Source organism: Lathyrus oleraceus, chromosome 6 (genome assembly GCF_024323335.1).
Source record: "Lathyrus oleraceus cultivar Zhongwan6 chromosome 6, CAAS_Psat_ZW6_1.0, whole genome shotgun sequence".
NCBI lineage: Eukaryota > Viridiplantae > Streptophyta > Magnoliopsida > Fabales > Fabaceae > Lathyrus > Lathyrus oleraceus.
In genome coordinates this window covers 481,853,009-481,877,692 of record NC_066584.1, presented here as the reverse complement: position 1 = coordinate 481,877,692, position 24,684 = coordinate 481,853,009, and the positions used below count along the sequence as shown (strand labels likewise).

General features: G+C 34.2%; 2 protein-coding genes across 2 annotated transcripts; both read left to right on the top strand.

Moving 5' to 3' along the window:
- The first annotated feature begins 748 nt into the window (after positions 1 to 748).
- LOC127097660 (uncharacterized) lies at positions 749 to 3,158 on the top strand. The gene is made up of 2 exons (XM_051036157.1): positions 749 to 1,618; positions 2,875 to 3,158. The coding sequence occupies exons 1-2, from the start codon at positions 1,009 to 1,011 to the stop codon at positions 2,943 to 2,945; spliced, it is 681 nt and encodes a 226-aa protein (XP_050892114.1). The 5' UTR covers positions 749 to 1,008; the 3' UTR covers positions 2,946 to 3,158.
- Positions 3,159 to 23,125: 19,967 nt separating this feature from the next.
- Positions 23,126 to 24,311, top strand: LOC127096384 (protein LIFEGUARD 4). The gene is made up of 4 exons (XM_051034962.1): positions 23,126 to 23,373; positions 23,470 to 23,583; positions 23,733 to 23,890; positions 24,111 to 24,311. The coding sequence occupies exons 1-4, from the start codon at positions 23,133 to 23,135 to the stop codon at positions 24,309 to 24,311; spliced, it is 714 nt and encodes a 237-aa protein (XP_050890919.1). The 5' UTR covers positions 23,126 to 23,132.
- The last annotated feature ends 373 nt before the right edge of the window (positions 24,312 to 24,684 follow it).

Sequence of the window (24,684 nt, the reverse complement as noted above, 5' to 3'; positions counted from 1 at the left end):
ATGTGTTTCACAATTAAAATAATTGAGAATAATTTACATGGGTGTAATCATTGATATTATTTTTAAGTTATTTTTTTTCTTATGGTTAGTATGTAGGAAAAAATCTTTTTAATAGGGAGAATCCATTAAAAGATCTAAGCCATCAATATTTGGAATCCTTGAGATCTTTTACAAGTCCCTATATTGCTTCAAGGCATGTGATTTTTGGGAGGGAGAGAAGTTTTGTTCAATAAGAAATTGAAATTTGATATAATTGTGAGTGCAGATTTAAATCTTTCATCCGATTTGAAAAAAAAAAATTAAGATATGATTTGACGAGATATAATTAAGATACAATTCTAAAACATTAATTAGTCCTCTCACAAATAATAAGGTGGTGTGTGGTAATCATTCAAGCATTGCATTGCATTTTAAATGTTAAATTTTGCAAATATATGACGAGACAGAACAAACATATTAAAAAGTGTGAATATAAAATTTTAGCGTATTTTATACAAAAATATTTTGACATTGTTCGATAAATCAAATCCATTTTACTATCTGAAGTCATAGAAATTAAAAAAAATCTATTATTTTAAAGAATCTTGATAAAAATATATGTGAATTTCAAAAGATGTATTTTTCCATCTTAATCAATTTTTTTTCATAAGCTAAACTCATATTCCCTCTAATAGAACTCATAGTTTATTTCTCTCTCTTCTTAACTAAAGTCTTATATTTGAAAACTCCCAAAAAGGTAATCCTCTTATAGCCTTTCGGTGATTGGTTTCAACTACTTTCACTCTCTCTACTCTATTTTCCCCCTTTCATAAACCATTTTTTGCAATCTTAACTCAATGCTAATCCTCCTAGCCCCCCATAACTTTTTCACACACCAAAATCCAAATAAAGCTGCAATTTCTGACTTCTCAACCCTATAATTCCCAACACAAACACACTTCTCTCTCTCACTCACTCTTCTCTTCCTTTGACTCCAAAAAAACAGAGTCCCCTGTTCAGAAACAGAGCATGGCAATTGAATTATGCAATGAAATATCCATCTCTCCCGGAATCAGTCCTCGAATCTCATTCTCACACGATCTAAAATCCTCAACCGGTTCAATCCCCGTCGAACCTCCCCACATTCACTCCGATTTACGTCTCCTAGACTCCACCGCCTCCGATTTCGTATTCACAGTCACCACTACTTTATCCCAACAATTCTCTTCCGCTGACGAACTTTTCTCTAACGGAAAGATCATTCCGTTGAAGATAAAAAATATTATCTCTAACGAAAAGATCTTTCCTGTTAAAAAGAGTTCATCATCAGATAAATTCTTTGAGCCTGTTCTAAAAACGAAGAGGCTCAAAGAATTCTTATCAGATGAAACTGACAACGAAGAAGAGAAATCAACATCAACATCAACCTCATCTAAGCATTTCTGGCAATTCAAAAGAAGTAGCAGTTTGAACATCGATACATCTAGACGGAGTAGCTTGATTCGATCGCTACAGTTTCTGTCAAGAAGCAATTCAACGGGTTCAGCGCCGAATCCAAAGCAAACACAGAAGCAGAATTTGCAGAAACAATCCTCTGTTTCGAGTAGTAGAAGATCTTCGTCTTCATCATCAACTTCAAGTACATATTATTTCTATAATTCATCTTCGTTAAAGAAATGTTCTAGTAATGGTGTTAGAATTAGTCCTGTTTTGAATCTACCTCAAAGTTATATTCCTAAAGCTACTGCAAGTTTTTTTGGATTTGGTTCATTGTTCTGTAAAGGAAAAAGTAAGAGAAAAAAGAAATAGAAGAGATAATTGAAATTGATTATATTTTTTATTTTTTATATTTAGTTTCTAGTTTCTCATTCATGATCTAATCGAATCCATATGGTTTTTGTTCATGTGTTATACCATGTGAGGCTAACTAATAATTGTGGGATAAAAAAAGTAGAAAGATTATTTTTTTGGACTAAAGGATAAATACTAATATATTTTTAAAATGTTTAAATATATTTTTATCTTTTTTTAAAATAAAATTAAAATTTATCTCTCCATTTGATATTTTTTTTTCTTTGTTTCAATTTTATTGACATGAGAGTGTTTACTTAGACAAATTTAATAAAATCTATTAATAAAGTTATTTTAAAATAAAATATAACATGAATATTAAATTCGTTTATCTAAACATCATCACGTCAATAAAATTAATTTTAAAATAGAAAGATCAAAATTTTATTATTTAAAAAATAGAACAACTAAAAAGGGATTTAAACTTTTAAAAAAACCTATCAATTAATTAGTAAATTATCACTTAAAATATATAAATATAATAAATACTAATATTTAAAATTTGTCAATTAAGTTATTAACTTAATATAATTTTTCTATTTAATCTTTGAAAAATATGTATATAATTTAGAGACTAAATTAGAGATATGATGATAATTTATGATGTTAATCTATAGTTTTATTATATGGGTGTAAATTATAATTTTGAAAAATGAAAACTACAGTTGAAGGGTGTGGAAATGGACAAAGAAATAATACATGCATATCACTCACTATGTTTAGGGCCAAGGAGACAAATAAACATGGAATCCTTCTTTAATGTTCACATCCCATGCTTTTTATATAAATTTTTTGATGATAATTACATGTGAGTTCCTTTTGTTCATTTCAACATTGATTGAATACTTGTGTTGGGGGCTTTAATTTACTTTTTTGTATGCTCATAACAATTATTCAATGGACCCCATAATCTTGTTCTTTTTGTTTTGTTGTGTCATATGGACAAAAGAGTTAAGTCAAAAAGAATAGGTTAGAAAAAGAAACCATTGATTAAGATATACTATGTTCATAATCTTAATGAATCTTGTTAATCTGGATCTAAAGCCTGCATGGAGGGAAGGAAGGAACAAAAAAAAAAAGGAACTGACAAAGGTGTCTACAATGGACAACTTTAAATGAGGTTTTGTTGTACCATAAAGATACTTTTCGATGAACCGTTGGTGATAGATATTGTTTCAATTTCCATCATAGTTTAGGCCTTTATATATTTGAAAAATGAAAATGTTGTATAATCTGTTTCATGCAATGGTGTTAGTTAATGCTATTTGTACTCGGGAATTGTCATGTTTCGGAGATTGACCTATATGTCTCATAGTGTAATGGTGTTGCTTGATGTTATAGCGATGGATAACTAAATACTAAGTTTTGAATTATATTATACTACATAACATGTCCAATAGTGAATAATACTATATTCTAAAATAGCAAATTTTCTATGTTATAGTTTGATTACAAAGAAGTTTTTCAAACTACTATTTTTCATCTTTTAAAATTTTGAAAGTGATTAAATTTTTTGGTTTTGTCACATTGTAGTTTTTTTTTCTTGTTTTTTTTACTATGATAATAATCTTTCAAGTTAACCTTCGCTTGAGATACCTTTCCACCATAACTCATTCTTCTAACTTTTTCTTTTATAAATACTCAATTTCTATCCATTTTTCTCATTTCTTACCCATTCACCTCCTCACTTGTATGTTTCTCTCTCTTCGTGCCATTCTCCTATTATCGATCTTTGTAATATTCTTCACCCTTCCTATACGCGTATTAGCCAAGCTACACCTCAAATGTCTCTTCAACCCAGGCAGGTGAAAGCTAATATATTATTGGATTGTTGATGATAGTTGATCAAAGCATATTTTAAGCATAACTTCTATTTAATTAATTGTTTTTTCATTTATATTTTTATAGAATTTAATAAAGATTTCGAAGAAGTTTGGAAAAACCTAATCCTAATCAAACAAATTTTATGGTATTTTATTGTGGAATTCATGATGCCAAGGTAAAAAGATGACTTGCACAAACGAAACATAAGAAAATGAATAAATATTACAAAAAGAGCAAGAAACACCACACACACATCTAGCAGAGCGTGACAATTGGAGAATTGAAAAATAAAATAAAACCAGCATATGAAGAAATATAGTCACACCAATTGCAATGTGGCACAATCTCGACGATTGGAAATATCGTGCCAATTTTATAAAGCAAGTGCAACGCATTTAAGACAATTATGGACTGCCACGTCAAATAAATCGTAAAAATTGCAGCGTGCCGAAGCTACACGAAAAATATCTGAGCGTATCGCACGCTCGAAGATATAACAGAGTCACCATCGAACTTTATTTATTCTCGAAGGAAAGGGAAAACATCGATAAAACCCAGGAAAAGAGAAAATGGGTAAGGAAGTCAGCTATACAAGGGGAATGTATTAACATCTCTCACATCAGTTATACTCAACGGAAACCGTTTTGATTGCTTTATGCTCGAATGGGTGTTACTATCTAAAGATTACTCGTGAAAGATAAGAAAAAAAGAAGAATAAATAAAGTGCTCGGTGGGGATTTGGACGCTTATGTCTACGTATCCTTATAGTGCAATAAGGAGTTCAGAGCTTCGTAGTTCATAGTACTAAAGGTGGGAGATGAAAGAAGAGTGATAAATTATGGTTTGAGCAAAAAGATTGTGTTGTTTGAACCCATAGGATATGTATATCTGAACCAACGAGAAAACTGACATCAAGCCAAAAAATAAAGGGAATTGCCTATATAAGGCTGCAAGTAGGTAAACAAAGCAAATATTCTTGGTTCAGAGGCAGGCATTGGTTATTGGTCCAAAAGTATGTATGGAACTCAAAGAAATAGTGTATTTGGTTCAAAGAGAAAGTATATAATTAGGAATGAATGATTGAAGGTATTGAATGATGCATGATGAAAGATCTGGATGGTGCCCTAAGGCAGAAGAAATGATTAATGTGCTCGCCAAGGATTCACATCCTCGTGCCTACGTATTCTCATCGTACAATGAGAAAGTCAGAGCTTCGTAGTTCACAGAACTAAGACAGAAGAAAATGAAAAAACAAAGAGGTGTATTTCTAAGCAACTAGGATTTATGAGGACAAACAAGGAAGAGTGAAAGTGTATGACTGAAGTGATGAAAATTATAACTTGTACCAAAATACAATGGTATTGCAAGAATACATAAATGTATTAACTCTGAACCAAAGAGTAAAGCAGACATATTAACCAAAACAAAGGGAATGAAATAATTGCCTATCAAGACAAACAACTATTGGTTCAAAGGTGGACATTGGTTATTAGCCCCAAAGTATACAGGGAACCCATATAAATATGGTATTTTGTTCAAGGAAACAGTATATCACTGGGGTGAATGACCATGAAGGGTGTAATCTGAAACCAAAAGATAATGGTATTATTTGAATCCATGAAGTAATAAACTCTTAACCAAAGAGTAAAGCAGACATATTGGCCAAAAAGAAAAGGGAATGAAATGTTTGCCTATCAAGACAAACAACTCTTGGTTCAAAGGTGGACATTGGTTATTAGCCCAAACGGTATATATGGAATCCAAAGGAAATGGTATTTGGTTCCAAGAAAGACAAAATAACACAAGATTTGACAATCATTTGATTTGAACCACGTTAAAGTCTATGTGTAAAGATGAATGCTCCGAGCAACTAGGTCATTCGTCCCGTACCCAAAGATATTCAGAATGAGGATAGAAATGCTCCCTCTCACCCCTTCTTTACTACTTAAGGCTCAGGGCATGTGATACTCATCATAACTGGCAAGTTGATGAAGAAGATTCTCCTTGTTGCTCCTTATGATAAAGTGTTGCTTATGAAGAAAGAGACTTGGCAGTCATCTGAATCGAATTGTACTAAAGTTTATGAACAAAGATAAATACTTTGAATGAAAATTGGTTCAAATTGGGAAATCATGTGAGTCACATGTTACACGTTTAACATATGCTCTGAAGAATTTAAACACAATCATCTTCCTCATTTTCCCTCCACTACACCGGAGCTTACCATCGGCAGTAGTGGAGCCACCAATCACATAATCAAATACACAGAAATGTCCTAAATTCCACACTCAATCCAAATCCAAGAACGAAATTATCTAATTCTTCATAATAAATCCAGATCGAAGAAATGGATTCAAGAACCCTAGAACTAAGAACAAAAATTAAATGGTGGATACGCGGAATCAGAGCCCTAGATGTTATGACTTTGATTCACCTCAATACGTTCTATATTGTGGTAACTTATTTGGAGAAAAACGATGAATATTGAAGGATTCACTCACCGAAGCAGGCTCCAAAAATTCCAGTTAAACTCCTATGTAACCTTCGAAATCCTTGCTTCTTCAATCACATGTTCTTCAATCTTCTTCTTCTCTCTTCTTCTTCTAAATTTCAAACTAAATCTGAGAGAATCGTGAATTTCAATAGCTCTGAGTTTAGAGGATGAGAGAGTTGAATCCAGGTGAATCGAGTGAATTAAATGAATGGTTGAGATCCTCTTGAATGAATGAAGGTGTATGAATTTATAGGGAATGAACTTAACTGATATGTTAGCTCTGTTAGATTATTGGAATGGAAAACAGTTGGGAGTTAATCATGGTGTCAATTAGCTTGGTTATGTTAGTTAGATCGTGAAAGTCAGTTAGAGTTAACTGAGTGAAAATGAAATTTGTTGTAACTGAAAGTTTCTATTAAAAATGAAGGTAACTGATTTTTTGTTGTTTTGACTTGACTGATTTCGAATTAGCTTTATTGCCAAATATCTGTTAATGTGGATGTTCAATTAAGTTAGTTGTTAGTTGATGAAATGGCGATGATTAACTGTTAAATGATGTTAGTGAAAAAATGAAGTCAGTTAATGGTTTTGCTCGATTTCTGAAAAGTCATGCTATAATGTTGCAATGTGATAGATCTTCTGCCATTTTGAATGTGGAATATATTATTGAAGGATGTGTGTTATGGCTTGCACGATATTTGTATGTTAATAGTTTGGCTGTTGCGCAAGACATTATGATCAGGTTGCTGCAGGTTGCCTCATTGATGGTGGTGAACCAGGGCAAGGTAAGACCAAGGTTCAAATGCATGGTCAAGGCAGGGTTCATGGTTGGTGAGAAGGTTGATGTGATGATGATGATGATCTAATGATGATGGTATGATGCAGGGCAAGTTTGTGTAATGGTTGATCTGATACAGGTTAAATTCAATGTCAAGGTTAAGAGGTATGTATGTGGTAAGATCATGCCTTGGTGAGTTTTTGCAAGTGGTTTGTTGCATTGTTTTGTCAAGGATGTTAGGTAATGTATGTGTACGGTTGTATGTTTGGATTCATGGATGTTTGTGGTGTAATGGAAAGGTTGAAAGGCTTGTATGGCAATGTGTGGAAGGAAAAGTAAATGACCAAGTCATGGCATGGTGACCAAGCTCAAAGGCATGACTAATTTTGCAAAACCAAAATGATTTCTTATTTGTGAAGCAACATGATAATATAGGCTCATGCAATCAATGCAAGGATGAAATGTAATTAATATTAGGTTTATGATGAAAAAAATTGTAATGGTTGACCAAAAAGTCAACAGTTGACCAAAAAGTCAATAGTTGACCAACAGTCAACTTTTGTAAAAATGAAAAAATTTATTTTCTTTTTGTAATGGACTATGTGTATTCCTATGAATGAATGAATGATCAATTATTTGAATGAAATGACCCTTGATTGAATGTGAATAAAATTTGATCTTTGAATGAATTTTGCCTAAAACCAAGCTTGATCCATCAATACTTTTAAAACATTTGAATCATAAGGATCATGAATGCATGAGTTAAATAGACTAAAAACACATGGATGAATCAAAGATTAATGGCCAATAATGCCCTATGAATCACAATGCAACCAATGGAAAAAAATAGACCACAAGATCAAGGACCAATGAAAATGTGAATCATGCACCAAATACCATGGACCTATGAACTTGAAAGCACCAGAGACTTAGAATCAATGGATTAGGAATAAAAAAGTAGGATGCATATGTATGGATGCTTAAACAAGCTTTGGATCAGATGAATCTTCAAACATGAAGATATGTAGGTCAAATGACAAACTTGATGAATGATTCTCTTGCACAAAGCAAGTTTAATTATTGATGATGTATGGTATGGTGGTCAAAAGTCAATCCAAAATGGCATACAATTACCAAGATTCCCTGATTAGGGTTTCATGGTGCACACCATCTAATCAAGGTCTCAAACTAAGCATAGATCTCCACAAACAACTTCCTAACAAATGGGCCCAAGATTAGGGTTTAGTGATCAAACACAAGCTCAAAAGGTCAATCACAAGATCCAATAGTAGCAAAGTCAAGAATTAGAGTTGGATGCACAGGTGAATACTGTGTTGTGATCTCCATGAACCAAGGTCCCAAAGGATCAAGAAATTAGGGTTTCACCCTCTTATTCCAAATGATGAGCAATGCCACAATCCTAGGGCTTGATCCCCAAGCAAAACCCTATATCTTGTTAACCACAAACTTTGAATCAATGATGATTATTAGAAACTGTTAACATGATTTAATGATGCACATGAATGAGGCATGAATGAGTGCAGATGAATCTCAAGCCATAAGTTAGATGAAAAGTGAAAATGGAAGGGCAAATTTTGGGGTATGACAAACACATATATGTCATAATGGCACAATTATATATATATATATATATATATATATATATATATATATATATATATATATATATATATATATATATAATAAAACATGTTTAGTCGTTGGGGTTTTGAATTTTATGTTAAGTGAGGCATATTCTAAAGCATTGGATCGAGGGAAAAGACAAGATATCATTAGTATTAGGGTAATGCTAACTTGTGCCCCAAGGGCACATGTTAAAAAACCCACAAATAGAAAATTCGTATTGAAAAAAACAATAAAAGCATTAATTATGAAGTTGTATTAAATTTAAGGCACAATTTCCAATAATTTTTTACTATATTTATCTCTTAATTTGTGCCCCAAGGACACAAGTTAGCATTACCTTTAGTATTATTACTTTTGTTTGGAAAATAATTGTAGGCAATATGTGAAACACCCTAACCCCAAATGCATATTTAAAAAAATTGTGTAAATTATTTATTTTAAAATTAAAATAGGATGTCACACATTCTCATAAAATATCATTCTTAATTTTAAAATTAAACAGCAGAAATTAAAACATCATCAACTCAATGTAAATATCTCATACTTTCATAAAAGCAACTTAATTTAAACATAAGGAAATAAATCCAACAAATTCTAAGAAAACACCAAACAACTGAAAAATCTCTCTGATGTTACACTACTAGAGCAAAATGCGGAAATACTAAATAAACTAAAAAAAATAAAGAAAACGAAGTAGGCATCTACGCAAATCCTTCCACACATCAGCAACTAATGTCCCTCTACCTGGGCATTTGTACCATCGGTACAATGAGCCACACAAACAAATAAAAAAAGGTGAGAAATACGTTCATAATATGAATGGTAAATATAGGCAATTAGGATAGTTTGGCATCAATATTCAACAACCACATAAAATAGTTCACATACATAGAAAAATCACAGATGCAACTTTATGTAATGCAATGCGACTCATCACTACAACTTCAACATGCATGTGGTATCACATTTTTGGATTTCAAAGTTACGTTACTGATTGATCCACACCTCTAGTTCCTCAAATGAACCAACGATTTCACCAATGAATCTGAAGCCCGTCTCTGGTTCCTCATCTGAACCAACAATTCCACCAATGAATATGAGGTCCATCTATGGTTCATCATCTGAGCCAACAGTCGCGGCTGGAAAAATGACAGAATTACCACCGTCCTTTATTCGTTTCTAAGGAACAAGGAAATAATGATAAAGCCTAATGACTAAGGGGGAGAGACTAGGTTCGGAAGTTGGTTAAGTAAGGGGAAGGTGTTAGGCACCTCTTACCTCCATTGTACTCAATGGGATTCTCCTACAATTCTAGGGCTAATGTATGTTTCTAAGGTGTTTGCTTGATTACTAATTAACTATTAATTATTTATTTACAAACAATATTTTACTTAAATGGTTGAGAGATCAAAAAAGGTTTTTCATAAGTGTACTCAACTTTATGCCTACGTACCTCCGCATTAGGCGAAGGATCAGAGTACCGTAGTTTTTCTAAAAAAATGTTGGTTGGTTGGTCGTTTTTATCCCTTGAAAATTTCCATGCATCGGAGACGGAGAAGTGATTTTAGAAAATGCCTCAATACACTAGGGTAGAGGTCTTACGTTTTGAAGTGAATTGAATTGATTTTATCCCTTTATCCCTTGCAAAGAATATTGTTTTAATTTATTTAAGAAAATAAGTTAGGAGTCATAGTTACGTATTAGGCATGTCCCTTTATTCCGATTTTAATCCTGATTTAACCTTTGATAACCCCCTTTAGTTTTATCCCAAATTATATCTCATGTCTTTATCCCGTTTTAACTTGAAAACATCATTTAGTTTAATTAATAATAATATGTTAAATACGATATAATAATATAAATTAAATTAAAGGTGATACAAATGAATTAAATTTGGATGTCACAAGATATATTCCTTATCACTATTTTGTCCTATTTTTACATCCCTTAAAAACCCTAATTATCTCTGATTATGTGAATATTATAATTAATTACATTAATCATAATTTAATTATTCAATTTTAGAATACTACTCTAAATAGCATAATTAAATAATTAAAAATTAAAAATTCTATAAAAAAATAATTAATTATTAAGATTTAAGTAAAATATACTTATTAATTTAATTGAACTAATCATGAAGTTTTTTATTAATAAGTATAATTAATAAAATAATTAGTTAATTAAAAATCAGGGGGTACATTTTTGAACTAGCTTAGCAGTTGGGCTCCTGGGGGGGTGTATTGATAGCAATATAGAGAGGCCCATTGGCCTTTCTGATCCCATCGCATCCAAAGTCCTCATGGGAGAGTCAATCGTGAACCCTCAACTAGGAGCGTCTGATATGTTGACTGGAGAGTCAAGCAGATCGATCCTCATGTGTTCGATAAGACGGCCAGAGGAAGACATACAGATGGAGGGACGTGATGGAGGTCAAATGCTGGCATACCGTGGACCTACCCGCTTGGGATAAGTCAACATGTGCCCATCGTGTGACCATAGGGTTCATAAATGAACCCTACCCCACTTCTTCAACCCATAAACTCCCAAATGAATAACCCTAACATGGGTTCATGATGAACCCTAACTTAAAAACCTAGGAATGAAGAACCCTATGGTTCATCTAATGAACCCTAACCCTAATCTCTATGAACCCTAACCCTAAGAATTACCCAGAAACCCAAAATCACATTGATCCAATCATGAAACACGAACATGCAAGTTTAAGAAAAAAAGAAGGCAAAGGCAAATCAGATCCAACCAACCTACGGAGATGAGAGGTTCTCTGGTGTAAAAGGTAACATCTTTGGCCTTTTTCCTCTGTTTCGATTCACTTATTTTCTACTTCTTCTCCTTCTTCTAACCCCTTCTTCTTATTTTGTTGTGTGAGGTCATGCTGGTATGTGAATGAGGTTTAGCGTGTAAGAATTAGGGTTCAATGTTAACCCTAATCTTAGTTTGATGTAAGTTTTGGTGGAAGGTTTGGAGATTGTAGAAGAATCAACTTCTTAGGGTTTTTTCTTTTTCTGTCCCTAACTCTGATTTCAACTTCGGTTTTATAGAGTTTTTTTAGGTTTTAGTTTTTAATTCTGATTGTTATGTAATTGAAAAGTTTCAATTTGATTGTAATTGAGATTCAATTAGATTAGGGTTTGTGAATTTGTAGCGTATTGAGATTGATTTCCTTGTAAATTCAATTGTTCAGTGCCTCTGTAGTAAAATTAGAAAGTTTTGAATCCAACTTTTGATCCGTTTTTGTTTTACCGCGTGCAAGATTTGGGGTTTCAGATTTGGGAAGAAGATGATGGACTTGGATCACATTTGACCCGGTTCAGGGGGTAGGTCCTGAGTTTCACCTTGTTGACCCTCGGGTTATCCAAATGACCCAGCTAAGAAAAACAGTCTGGGCCAGGCCCAACTCTATTTTCAAACAAAAAAACCAAACAAACCAAAAACAATGATAAGAAACCCATTAATTCTAATCCTCTAATATTTCAATAATAATAAACTTAATTACTTCTAAAAACTTGGATTATTTTACTAATTTAACTAATCTAATACTCATTAACATCATATTAGTTTAATAGATCAATTTAATCTAACAATTAGTTAAAACCAATTGCTTTACTAATGTGATCTAATCAATATTTTTATAAAATAGAAGTCAATTTGCCTCACTAATATTACCCCATGTCTTTAAATAATACTCTAATGATGAGAAACAATAAAATAAATAATAATATTGATAATAATAATAATAATAATAATAATAATAACATTAATAAATAATAACGTTAATAACTAATATTTTACCCTTTTAAAAATATAACTATTAAATTCGAATTACTTAGAAATTAATCAAAACTAATTAATTTTAACAGATCCAATTAAAATATCAATATCAACCCAAGCTCACCTAATTTAATAAATGACTTAATATTCTAAACAAATTCGTTAATATCAAAATAAATTTAATTAATATTTAAACACGTATCATTAATTGAAGCCAATCTTAGCCCTAATATTATTCCTAAAACCTGATTTAATCCTAAACGAACAAATATACAACTAAACATTTTCATAAAAAGTCAAAAAGGTTCCCCTTTGACTTTTTGTTATTGGGGTTGACCTGGTGAAAATAGAAAGATTAGGTGGTCAAAATTTGGGTCACGACAGCTACCCCTATTTAATCAGCTTCCGTCTGAGATGATGATGACGATGAGCCTTCATCTTCTCCAGGCGGAGATGGTTAAATATAGAGAGGAAGTCCCCAATTTTGACAGCGAAGTTAGTAGATCTTGGGGATGATCGAGGATTTGACGATCCATGAAACTTTGTTGGCCTCTAATCCATCTCATGATAGAAGCCCTTATGACAAAAACCCTGAGGTAAGCCCTTTATAAAATTCGGATGAAACCCCCTTGATCTGGGTGAATACCTTGATAAAATTCCAGTAGAACCCCTTGATCGACCTATGGTAGAATACTCTTGATATAATTCTTTGATGAAACCTCTTGGTGCAATTCTTTGATATAATCCCTTGTGCTGCTGACGAAAATCTTGATGTAATCTCGGTGATTTAAAAAAAAACCTTGGTAAAACCCCTCGCTAAAAGCTTTATAGAACCTCATGATACCCTTGATGGGCTCTTATGATGAATTCCCTTGATACAAACCCTTAAAAATCCCTTGTTCTTGATGGAACGTATTTCGCATGTGGAATAGGTTGATAAGCTAGGGATGTGAGAGGTGAAGCCATATTTACTAGTTAACAACGACCATTTTGGGATGATCTCCAATCGAATAGACTCTAAAAAACTCTCGGTGAATGAGCTTGCTGGGGAAGTTGTTTATTGAAAAGGGGTTTATGGGAGTGTTACTTACTGGGGAAGGTCAATAGGTGTTCCCGCTCGGGGAAATGTATTGGTATAGTTTGGGATTGAACCTTTAAGAGTGGTTATAAATCATATGTCATGTATTATGCATGCATGTTTGTGAGCATGCATGTTTTGAATTGATGTATGTCTTATGCATGATGTGGTGTTCGGGCTAACGCCTCTTTTATGATATGTGTATGTGATGCATGAAGGAGAAGGGCGATCCAAAATGCAGAGGAATTTAAAAAAAATTATCCTTTAGTGATCCTTACGAATGAGCATGATCAGTGATAGAATCGTTACCTCTTATGGTTGAAACCTTTGATGCAGATCTACAGAGCGATCACAAACGTTGAACGGTGACAACGCCTCTACTCAGTCCACACGAACGGATTCCTTCAATCACTGTGCTAGCTGCTACGAATGAAGGCTTTGAGTGTGTGTGTGTGTGTGTGAGAGAGAGAGAGAGAGAGAAATGAAATTGCAACTGCTCAAATGCTTCTGCACAAGGGTTCTATTTATAGAACCACTTGTGTGGGCTGCAAGCTAAAAAAACCCACTTAAGTGTATGTGGCCCATATCTTACAATATGCCAAAATCACTTAAGCGCGTGGTACCTTACCATATTTCATATTCTACTTAGGTATAGTGTACCTTACGATATTCTACAATTCACTTAAGTGCACCGTACCTTACGGTGTTCCTTAGTTACTCTATCTCTCATCAATCCTTCCTTTTGTTATTAATAAATAATTCGGTACAAGTACCAAAAGTATTGGCCTCTAGGACTTACACCAATAATCTCCTACTAGCACTAGAGCCAATCAGGCACATCCCTAATGCCCATAGATCTAGTATGACCATCATGCTTCTGCTGCGCAAGAGGCTTTGTCAGTGGGTCAACAATATTGCCAAGTGTAGGTACTCTTCTTATTTTCACATCTCCTCTATCTATTATCTCTCGAATGAGGTGATAACGCCTAAGTATGTGTTTGGATCATTGGTGAGATCTAGGCTCCTTAGCTTGTGCGATAGCACCATTGTTATCAGAATAGAGACCAATGGGATCCACAATGCTAGGAACTATGCCAAGTTCACTAATGAACTTTTTGATCCAAACAACTTTCTTTGTTGCACTTGAGGCAACAATATACTCGACCTCGGTTGTAGAATCAGCAACTGTATCTTGCTTTGAACTTTTCTAACTCACAACACCACCGTTTAAGCAAAACACATAACCAGATTGCGATCTAAAATCATCCTTATATGTCTAGAAGCTAGCATCGGTGTATCCAATTACAGCAAGCTCTTCCTGACCTCCATATATCAAGAATGAGTCCTTAGTCCTTCTAAAATACTTAAGGATATTCTTGACAGCTACCCAATAAGCATCACCGGGATCAGATTGGTACCTACTCGTTGCACTTAAAGAATACGAGACATTTGGTCGAGTACATAACATGGCATACATGATAGATCCTATTGCAGATGCATATGGAATCTTATTCATGCGATCCCTTTCTTCCTTAGTGGAAGGGGATTGTGTTTTTGATTGACACAGGTCATGTTTCATAGGTATGAATCCTTTCTTGGAATCATGCATATTAAAGCGTCTTAGCACTTTGTCTATGCATGTACTCTGACTTAGGTCAAACAGTTTTTGTGATCTATCTCTATAGATCCTGATTCCTAATATATAAGCTACTTTACCTAGGTACTTCATAGAAAAGCATTTCCCCAACCAAGACTTTACTTGTTGTAGGGTAGGGACATCGTTTCCAATGAGTAATATGTCATCTACATATAATACTAGGAAAATGATCATGCTCCCACTAACCTTCTTGTAGACACAAGGCTCATCTTCGTTCTTGATGAATCCATATTGTTTTATAGTTTCATCAAAACGAAGATTCTAGCTTCTAGAAGCTTACTTCAATCCATAGATTGATCTTTGTAACTTACATATCTTTTGGGCTTCTTCTGGTATGTCAAATCCTTCAGGTTGTGCCATGTACACATCCTCAAGAAGATTCCCATTAAGGAAAGCAGTTTTGACATCCATCTGCCATATTTCGTAATCATGATATGCAGCGATAACAAGTAAAATTCGAACAGATTTAAGCATTGCAACTGGTGAAAAGGTTTCATCATAGTCAACCCCATGAATTTGTTTATATCCTTTTGCAACCACAACTACTTGTGTTTCCTGCTTTAATTTCTCCATAGGTGTTTTAATGCTTTGTGATTCTTGAATTTCTTCAAGCTCTACTTTCCTCCCACTGATTCCTTTGGAAATAAAAATCCTTTTTTAGGAAAACTCCAGTTCGAGCGACAAACACTTTGCCCTCAGAAGGATTGTAGAAGTAATACCCTATTGTTTCTTTAGGATACCCCACAAATAAGCATTTGTCAGATTTGGGCTCAAACTTAGTTGAAATTTGTCTTTTCACATAAACTTCGCAACCCCAAATCTTCATGTAAGACATATGTGGTTTCTTACCACTCCATATCTCATATGGTGTCTTCTCAACCTTTTTGGGTGGAACACGGTTAAGTGTGTAAGCTGTTGTCAATAGTGCATGTCCCCCAAAGGAGTTTGGAAGATCAGCGTGACTCATCATGGATCAGACCATGTCTAACAGGGTTTGATTTCTTCTCTCAGATACACCGTTCCATTGGGGTGTTCCAGGAGGAGTAAGTTGGGATAGGATCCCACACTCTTTTAGATGGTCATCAAGAGATTAAAAGAGAGACACGACACGCAGGTCATATTTTAAAATCCCAAAACAAAATAAAGGAAAACTAAGGCCATAACTGATCACCACAAGACAATAATAATAAACACATTATTATTAATTTAAATTCTGTTAATTAATTAAAACCAAATTAAATTTCGGCGACCGATCACACTACGCAGAGTTAGCCGGGGTTCCGCTGACCGTTCAGCGGACGGGGGTCAAGGGGGCAGTGCCCCCTACGGGGTTGCAGGGGCAGCGCCCCGACTCAAAATTTTAATGAACAAGTCATTTGAAATCGACGTTGTTTTTCGCATCAACATTTAATACTTTAAAGCACAACTCTTGCGCAATCACAACCCTAATCGCATAACTCTTTGACAACACAACCCTTGTGTCGTCATTAACCCTAATGCACCAATTTCAGACCGTCAAACACACCTCGATTGTTAATTCAGTATGATTGATCAACACGTCATTGCTTCACCATACTAATGTTGGATCAAGAAGCAAATGACCATTGATCGCTCAAAGGAAAACAACCATTAAGTGTTTGAATGAACGAAACAGAAACAATATATCATATATACCGTATTTTGCATCAGGATTACTTATATCATATATATAACTTGATCGATCTCAATTGCGTAACCTATGGACGATCGATGTATCGCTGCTTCACCATACTAACGTTAGATTCCGAAGCATAATCAACATCAATCATCCATATCGTACACACATGATGCCAAATTTAATTACTCGTTTATTCTTTGATTCATTCTGTCTTTTAATCATATTAATACAAAAAATACATAAAATAAACAGCTATCAGATGCATGGTTTCGTAAGTGGCTCTGATACCACTAAAGGAGAAGGGCGATCCAAAACGCAGCGGAATTTTAAAAAAAATCTCCTTTAGTGATCCTTACGAATGGACATGATTAGTGATAGAATCGTTACCTCTTATGGCGATTGAAACCTTTGATGCAGATCTACGGAGCGATCAAGAACGTTGAACGGTGACAACGCCTCTACTCAGTCCACACGAACGGATTCCTTCAACCACAGTGCTAGCTGCTACGAATGAAGGCTTTGAGTGTGTGTGTGTGTGTATGTATGTGTGTGTGTGTGTGTGTGTGAGAGAGAGAGAGAGAGAGAGAGAGAGAGAGAAACGAAATTGCAACTGCTCAAATGCTTTTCCACAAGGGTTTTATTTATAGAACCACTTGTGTAGACTACAAGCTAAAAAAGCTCACTTAAGTGTATGTGGCCCATATTTTATAATATGCCAAAATCACTTAAGCGCGTGGTACCTTGTCATATTTCGTATTCTACTTAAGTACACCGTACCTTGCGATGTTCTACAATTCACTTAAGTGCACCGTACCTTACGGTGTTTCTTAGTTACTCTATCTCTCATCAATCCGTCCTTTTGTTATTAATAAATAATTCGATACAAGTACCAAAAGTATTGGCCTCTAGCGCTTACACCAACAATGCATGACTTTGTGGAAACCGGTGTTTTCGTGACATTTTGACTCCCTGATCCCTTGAGATTTTGCTATGGCCATGGAATAAGCCATGACGCTCTTGATATCCGAGAATGTGCAATGTATTTTTTTAAAGGAAGAAACTTATGTGCTAGTTAGATCGTGACTGTTGATTTATGGACCTCGTGTTTTGCTTGAGAGGCCATGTTGGACGAACATGATCCCTTTGACGTTTTCGAAATTGAAGTAAAATTTTGTTTTCTCTTGAAATCTTTTTTTTATTATACCCAACATCTCAATGCATTATTCACGGATATTTGACATTTTGTTATCAAGCGGAAAAATTGAAAAGCAAAGAAAGAGATTCGAAAAACAAATTTTATTAATTGAGATTTAGCCCGTAAATGGGAAATATTACATAAGGAGGTAATTCCCATAAGGAGAGATTAACGAAAGTCTAAGAAGATGTAAAAATGGCAATGAAAGACAGATTTATTCATGCCCCTATTGAACCCAGCATGTGCTATTATCCATGTGTCCTCGAGGTCATAACACTTTGCTTCCGACGATGATGATTGAATTGATTACTCCCATCCAGATTCTTGTTGTAGGATGAAATAAATGATGCGGTCACATGCCTTTTGGATATCCCTAATTTTTTCCTGGACCTCTCTTTTCGAGTCTTCGTCCACCAGGATGATATATCCTATTTTGCCTAAACCACCCTTTTGGGTTTTCGACTTATCGGGTTTTATATTTTTTTTATATTAGTCCCTAATTTTTGTCTGGATTGCTTTTTCAAGTTTTCAATCCATCGGGACGCCCTAATTTTTTCCTAAGTCGCCCTTTAGGGTTTTCGAATTAGCGCACTTTTTATCCTCTTTTTCTAGTCATAGTATTTCTTGACTACATTTGAGTTTATAGATCGTGGTAGCTCAGCTCCATCCATGGTTGTGAGAATCAAAGCTCCGCCAGAGAAGTCCTTCTTCACGACATATGATTCTTCGTAGTTCGGGGTCAATTTTCCACAGGGATCTTTATGGATGGGTAGGATTTTCCTGAGCACTAGATCACCTTCTTTGAAGTGTCGAGGACGAACTTTCTTGTCAAATGCTTTCTTGAGCCTTCGTTGATATAGTTGTATGTGACATACCGCAGCCATGTGCTTCTCTTCTATGAGGTTTAACTGATCGAACCTGATTCGTACCCATTCTGCCTCGTCTAATTTGGTCTCCATAAGGACTCTTAAAAAGGGGATTTCGACTTCGATAAAGAGTACGACTTCAGTACCATATACTAGAGAAAAAGGAGTTGCTTATGTTAAGGTGCAGACGGAAGTTCTATAGCTGTGTAATGAAAAAAGAAGCATTTCATGCCAGTCTTTATAGGTTTTCACCATCTTTAGGATAATCTTTTTGATATTCTTATCGGTCGTTCTACTGTGTCATTCATCTTTGATCGATAGGGTGACGAGTTATGGTGTTCAATTTTGAAACTCTAGCATAATTCATCCACCACTTTGTTATTTAGATTCAACCCATTATCTGTGATAATCTTGTTAGGAACCCCATAACGACAAATGATCTCCTTTTGATGAATCGTGCGATCACTTATCTTGTCACATTGGTATAAGAAGCAGTTTCTTCTACCCACTTGGTGAAGTAATTGATAGCAACCATAACGAATTGGTGTCCATTCGCATCTTTGGGCTTAATCATCCTGATTATGTCTATACCCCACATGGAGAACGACCATGGATCAGTCATGACATTTAAGGGAGTATGTGGCACATGTACCTTATCTGCATAGATCTAAAACTTGTGACACTTCTTGACGACGTATTTGAAACAATCATTTTCCACAGTCAACCAGTAATATCCTGCTCGAAGAATTCTCTTAGCCATGGAGTGCCCATTGGCGTGAGTGCCAAAGGATCCTTCGTGAATTTCTTTTATAAGCATGTCTTTCTCATACCCGTCCAAGCATCTGAGTAAGACCATGTCATGATTCCTTTTATAAAGCACCTCCCCGTTAAGGAAGAATTGGGAAGTCAATCTTTTGAGTGTCTTCTTATCCCCACTTGAGGCATTTGTGGGATATTCCTATTTCTGAAGAAATTGTTTGATGTCGTGAAACCATGGTTTATTACCCACTTCTACCTCTTGGTTACACAATAGGCAGGCTCATCCAAACGGTGAACTCTTATAGCTGGCGCTTCGTTGTACCACTTGACCTTGAACATGGACAATAAAGTGGCCAAGGCGTCCACTAATTGATTCTCCTCCCGAGGAATATAGTGGAAGGTAATCTCGTCAAAGTAAGTGATCATCTTTCGGACGTGGTCTCGGTACCGGATTAGCTTAGCATTATGGGTTCCCCATTGTCCCTTGATTTGATTGATAACGAGAGTTGAGTCTCTATATACCTCTAGGATCTTGATTCTTAAGTCGACGGCTTCGTCAATCCCTAGGATACACGCCTCATATTCTGATTTGTTGTTTGTACAAGTAAAGCATAACTTAACCATGAAGGGAATATGGTACCCTGTTAGGGAGATTAAGACGGGTCCAATTCCATGTCTAGTTGCGTTTAAGGCACCATCGAATATCAATTTCCATTGTGATCCTGGTTCGATTCCTTCATCGGGACATGGGGTCTCGCAATCCCTTATTACCAGAATATCTTCGTCAAGAAAGTCAAAATGTATAGGGTGATAATCTTCTGTTGGTTGATGTGCGAGATAATTCTCTAGCACACTCCCTTTTATTTATTTTTTGTGACATACTAGATGTCGTATTCTGTTAGCAACATTTGCCATTGGGCTATTCTCTCAGTTACTGCAGGCTTCTCAAAGATATACTTGATAGGATCCATTCGGGGTATCAATAGAGTAGTATGATACACCATATATTGTCTGAGCCGTCGAGCAGCCCAGACTAGGGCATAACAAGTCTTCTCCAAGAGCGAATATCGAGATTCACAATCAGTAAACTTTTTGCTTAGGTAATAGATTGTGTGCTTCTTTCTTCCGGTCTTATCTTGTTTCTCCAGTACACATCCCATAGAGTTGTCAAGTATTGTTAGGTACATTATAAGTGATCTCCTCGGGATAATACATATGATACCTGAACCAGTATCAGGTTGAGTTGTCAGATGATTGATATTATGATTTTGTAAAGAAGATGCTCCTTGAAGAAGGGCCAATAAGGCTTTATGATAATCTGGTGTAAAAACCAAATTACTATTGTCTTGTTCATTTTCTTCATTGAATTCAACTTGAGATTCTTCTTCTTTATATGTTATAGTTGCATAATTTTTTATTATGCCATTTTGCTTCTAAGAATCGGTCATACCACAATGCGTACAACACATGTACTTCTACCTCTTCCACCAAATGATATGCCACCTTTAGTACCTGTGTCATGAAATTAGAGTTGGGCTTGAAGTTATAACTTTGAGTCTGATTTGAATTGGGAAAAGCTAACACCTTTGATTCATCAATACGAAAAATGGCTTGTCTTTCTTGTTGAACAAGTAAAGAGTAAACTTTACAGAAGTTGGAAAGAGGTTTCATCAACATGATTTGTGATCTAACAGCTAAATATTGATCATTCAAGCCTTTGAGAAATCTTATAACTTGATAATCATCTTTATATGAACGAATTCTGGTAACAGCTTGACAAGTAGAATCATAAGAACATTCAGGAATTGGACGAAAATTACTCAATTCTTGCCACAGTTTATTGAGTTTTGTATAATAAGAAATGGAAGAATCACCTTGTTTCGATTTGCATATTTCTTCCTGAATATCAGAAATTCTGAACATATCTCCTTGGTAGAAGGGATCCTTTAATTCATTCCATATTTCAGCAGCAGTATCCATCCATAAAATTCTTTGAGCTATATCTAATTCAACACAATTGTATATCCATAACATAATCATGGTGTTACATTAGTCCTAAACAATAGAAATGTGGTCTTCATCTAGTGGTCGAGGCAAACTACCAATGATGAAATGAAGTTAATTCTTAGATCTTAGTTCCATAGTCTTGGAATCTGACTAAGAGTGATAATTACTGCTTGAAAGTAAAGAAGAAACGAGAACTAAAGATGGATTTTCATTAGGATGTATTAAATAAGGGTTGAGAGTATCGGTTGGATAACCTTTGTAATTGAAGTGTGATGATGATTCACCATTCATGTTGCTTGTGGTACTTGCTACTGACATGATGAACACGGCAATGAAACTGAAAGGATCGACAAAGAAAAGATGAATATGAAAAATGAGATTGATGAGAAGAGTTAATCGAACGCATTCGTGGAGGATTGATCATAGGTCGATGATACCATGTTAAAACTCAAGCTAAACAAAGAAGAGCATTAAAATGAACAAGAATAAGTGGTATTCAAGCTTCTCATTACTCATCATATCAACTATTACAAGAGAAGGTGGTTACTGATATAGCAAGCAATTGTAAGTAACTCGAACAAAATCCTAGCCAATCAATAACTAACTAAAAGTTAGTTGTAATTCAATTATGTTTCTCTTTGAACTAATTAGTTAAATCTATTTCTTCATTACATTCAACACTCTTTTTCCTCAATGTGTTTCTCCGGTCTCGTTTCTCATCTGAATCTCATTCATTGAGCTTGGCATGTGCAGAGTTAAGGCTTTGTTGAAATTTCACAAGCTCAAACCTTTATTGAAGGTCATGACAAAGTTATCATCATTTGATTCTTCTATTTTGAAGGCGGTGTTTTTGAATTCATCTAGGTACATATTTAGATACTAGATTGAAGATTGTTGGACATCAAATAAGTCTGCTACAAATAAAGGATTTTGGTTTTTTGTTGCAAACTGAGAAACAAAACTGCTATACGTCACACCAATTTTGTAGGTTGATAAAAATGGAGCTAGGTCCCTAAATTTTTTGTTGCAACTTGATGTGTTGTAAACTTCACTTATAAACATATGCATTTGAAATGTTGAAACATGTATGTAACACAAGATAATTACAACGTGTGAGCTACTTAGGAAGATTCCTAGAGAAATTCAAAGAGTATTCTAAGAATGACTAATGTATATAAGGTAAATGGTTGGTGTCATATGCTTGAAAGAGTTATGTAAATTTGGGCTAACACTATATTTTTAGACATTAAGGGTGGTATTTGAAGACAGCTAGAGAAAGACCTATAAATGAAAAACAACAATCACACACACCAAAATTAAACAAAATTATTTCTATATATACAATGCATCACAAAACCGTTCTATCGGTTCAAAACAAACAACAAGACAAGAGTTGCAAAATTTGCAACAACAAAAAAAGAAATCAATTTAAGCCATAAAAATATAAAACATAACATCTAACTCATCATTATATTTTGTTTAAGGTTTCTCTAATTCATCATTTTCCTTTGTCTTTGAGGTTCTTGGTTGGTAAATTCTATAACCACCATGGGGAAGGGTGACATTGAGGCGGGGATCCACCATGGCGGCCTCTATCCGTCGATGATAGAGTCGCCCGAGCTCCGGTGGGGTTTCATCCGAAAAGTTTACGCCATTGTTTCAATTCAACTTCTTTTCACAGCTGGTTTCGCTTCCTTATTCGTGTTTTTTCCACCCGCGCGAGATTTTGTTCGTTACAATAATTATCGTATCGTTGTCTTGATCGTTGCTGTCATCTTCACCTTCATAGGTAAAATATATATAAAACCTCATTCTTTTAATTTATATATGGATTTTAATTAGTTTATTTAACTAATTTAACGTCATGTTTTAAACATTTATGCAGTTTTATTTGCATTGAGCAAATATTATGATAAACATCCAGTGAATCTAATTCTTCTTAGTATTTATACTCTCTGCATGTCTGTTACGGTTGGATTCGTTTGTGCTTTTGCCAAAGGTATATAATTTTATTATTTGTTTCTCTTCTATTTCTATATAACTTTTATTTTATATATATATATATATATATATATATATATATATATATATATATATATATATATATATATTTTATTTAAAAAATTGTTTTTTTTCCAACAAATGCAGCATTGATTGTCCTAGAAGCAGCACTTCTAACTGGTGTGGTGGTTCTAAGTTTAACACTCTACACATTTTGGGGTGTTAAAAGAGGCAAAGATTTTAGTTTCCTTGGTCCATTCCTCTTTGCTTCACTTATGGTATTGTTATTGTTTGCACTTATTCAGGTAAATATTAATTTATTTATTTTTAGATATACAAGAAGAAGTGTTAATAATTATTAAAAATTCATACACACAACTGTGAATATTAGGGTTCATCTAACAATATCAATTTTTACTAATTAAGATAAGATTTGCGAACGGCCATTTTGGTTTCAATTTTTTTTTATTTACTAGTTGAATATTATTACCTAATCTAAAAGTGATTGTTTTTAATATTGAACAGATGTTTTTCCCTCTTGGACCAATTGGACGTATGGTATATGCTGGTTTGGGAGCATTAGTAATGTGTGGTTTCATTGTCTATGATACTTGTGACCTCATTAAAAGATACTCCTATGATGATTATGTTTGGGCTGCCATTGCTATCTACGGGGACATTATCAACCTCTTCATCTATATTCTTACAATTTTGAATGATCTTTAGGGTTTGGGTGTATATCAAAAGTAGACATCAAAATACTACGTACAAATTAGTCTTTATGTTGGTTCAAGAAAAGAAACCAAATAATAATATATCAAAAGTAAATCCGTATTTATATACGGTAATTTTGTATTTTGTGTCGAAATGATTTATTTTCTATAAATTTATTTAATATTTTTTTATATGATTTTAAGGTGATGGAGCAGTTTTTTTTTAAGATTTAATTGAAAAATACTTACAGTATAAAAAGATTTTACACCGTCAGCTAATCCTATAAATTGGATATTAAAATAAATTTGATTTTTATTTTAAAGATCTATAAAATAATACAAACGGGTGATAGTGATGAATCGACCGTATAAATCTTTTTTACACT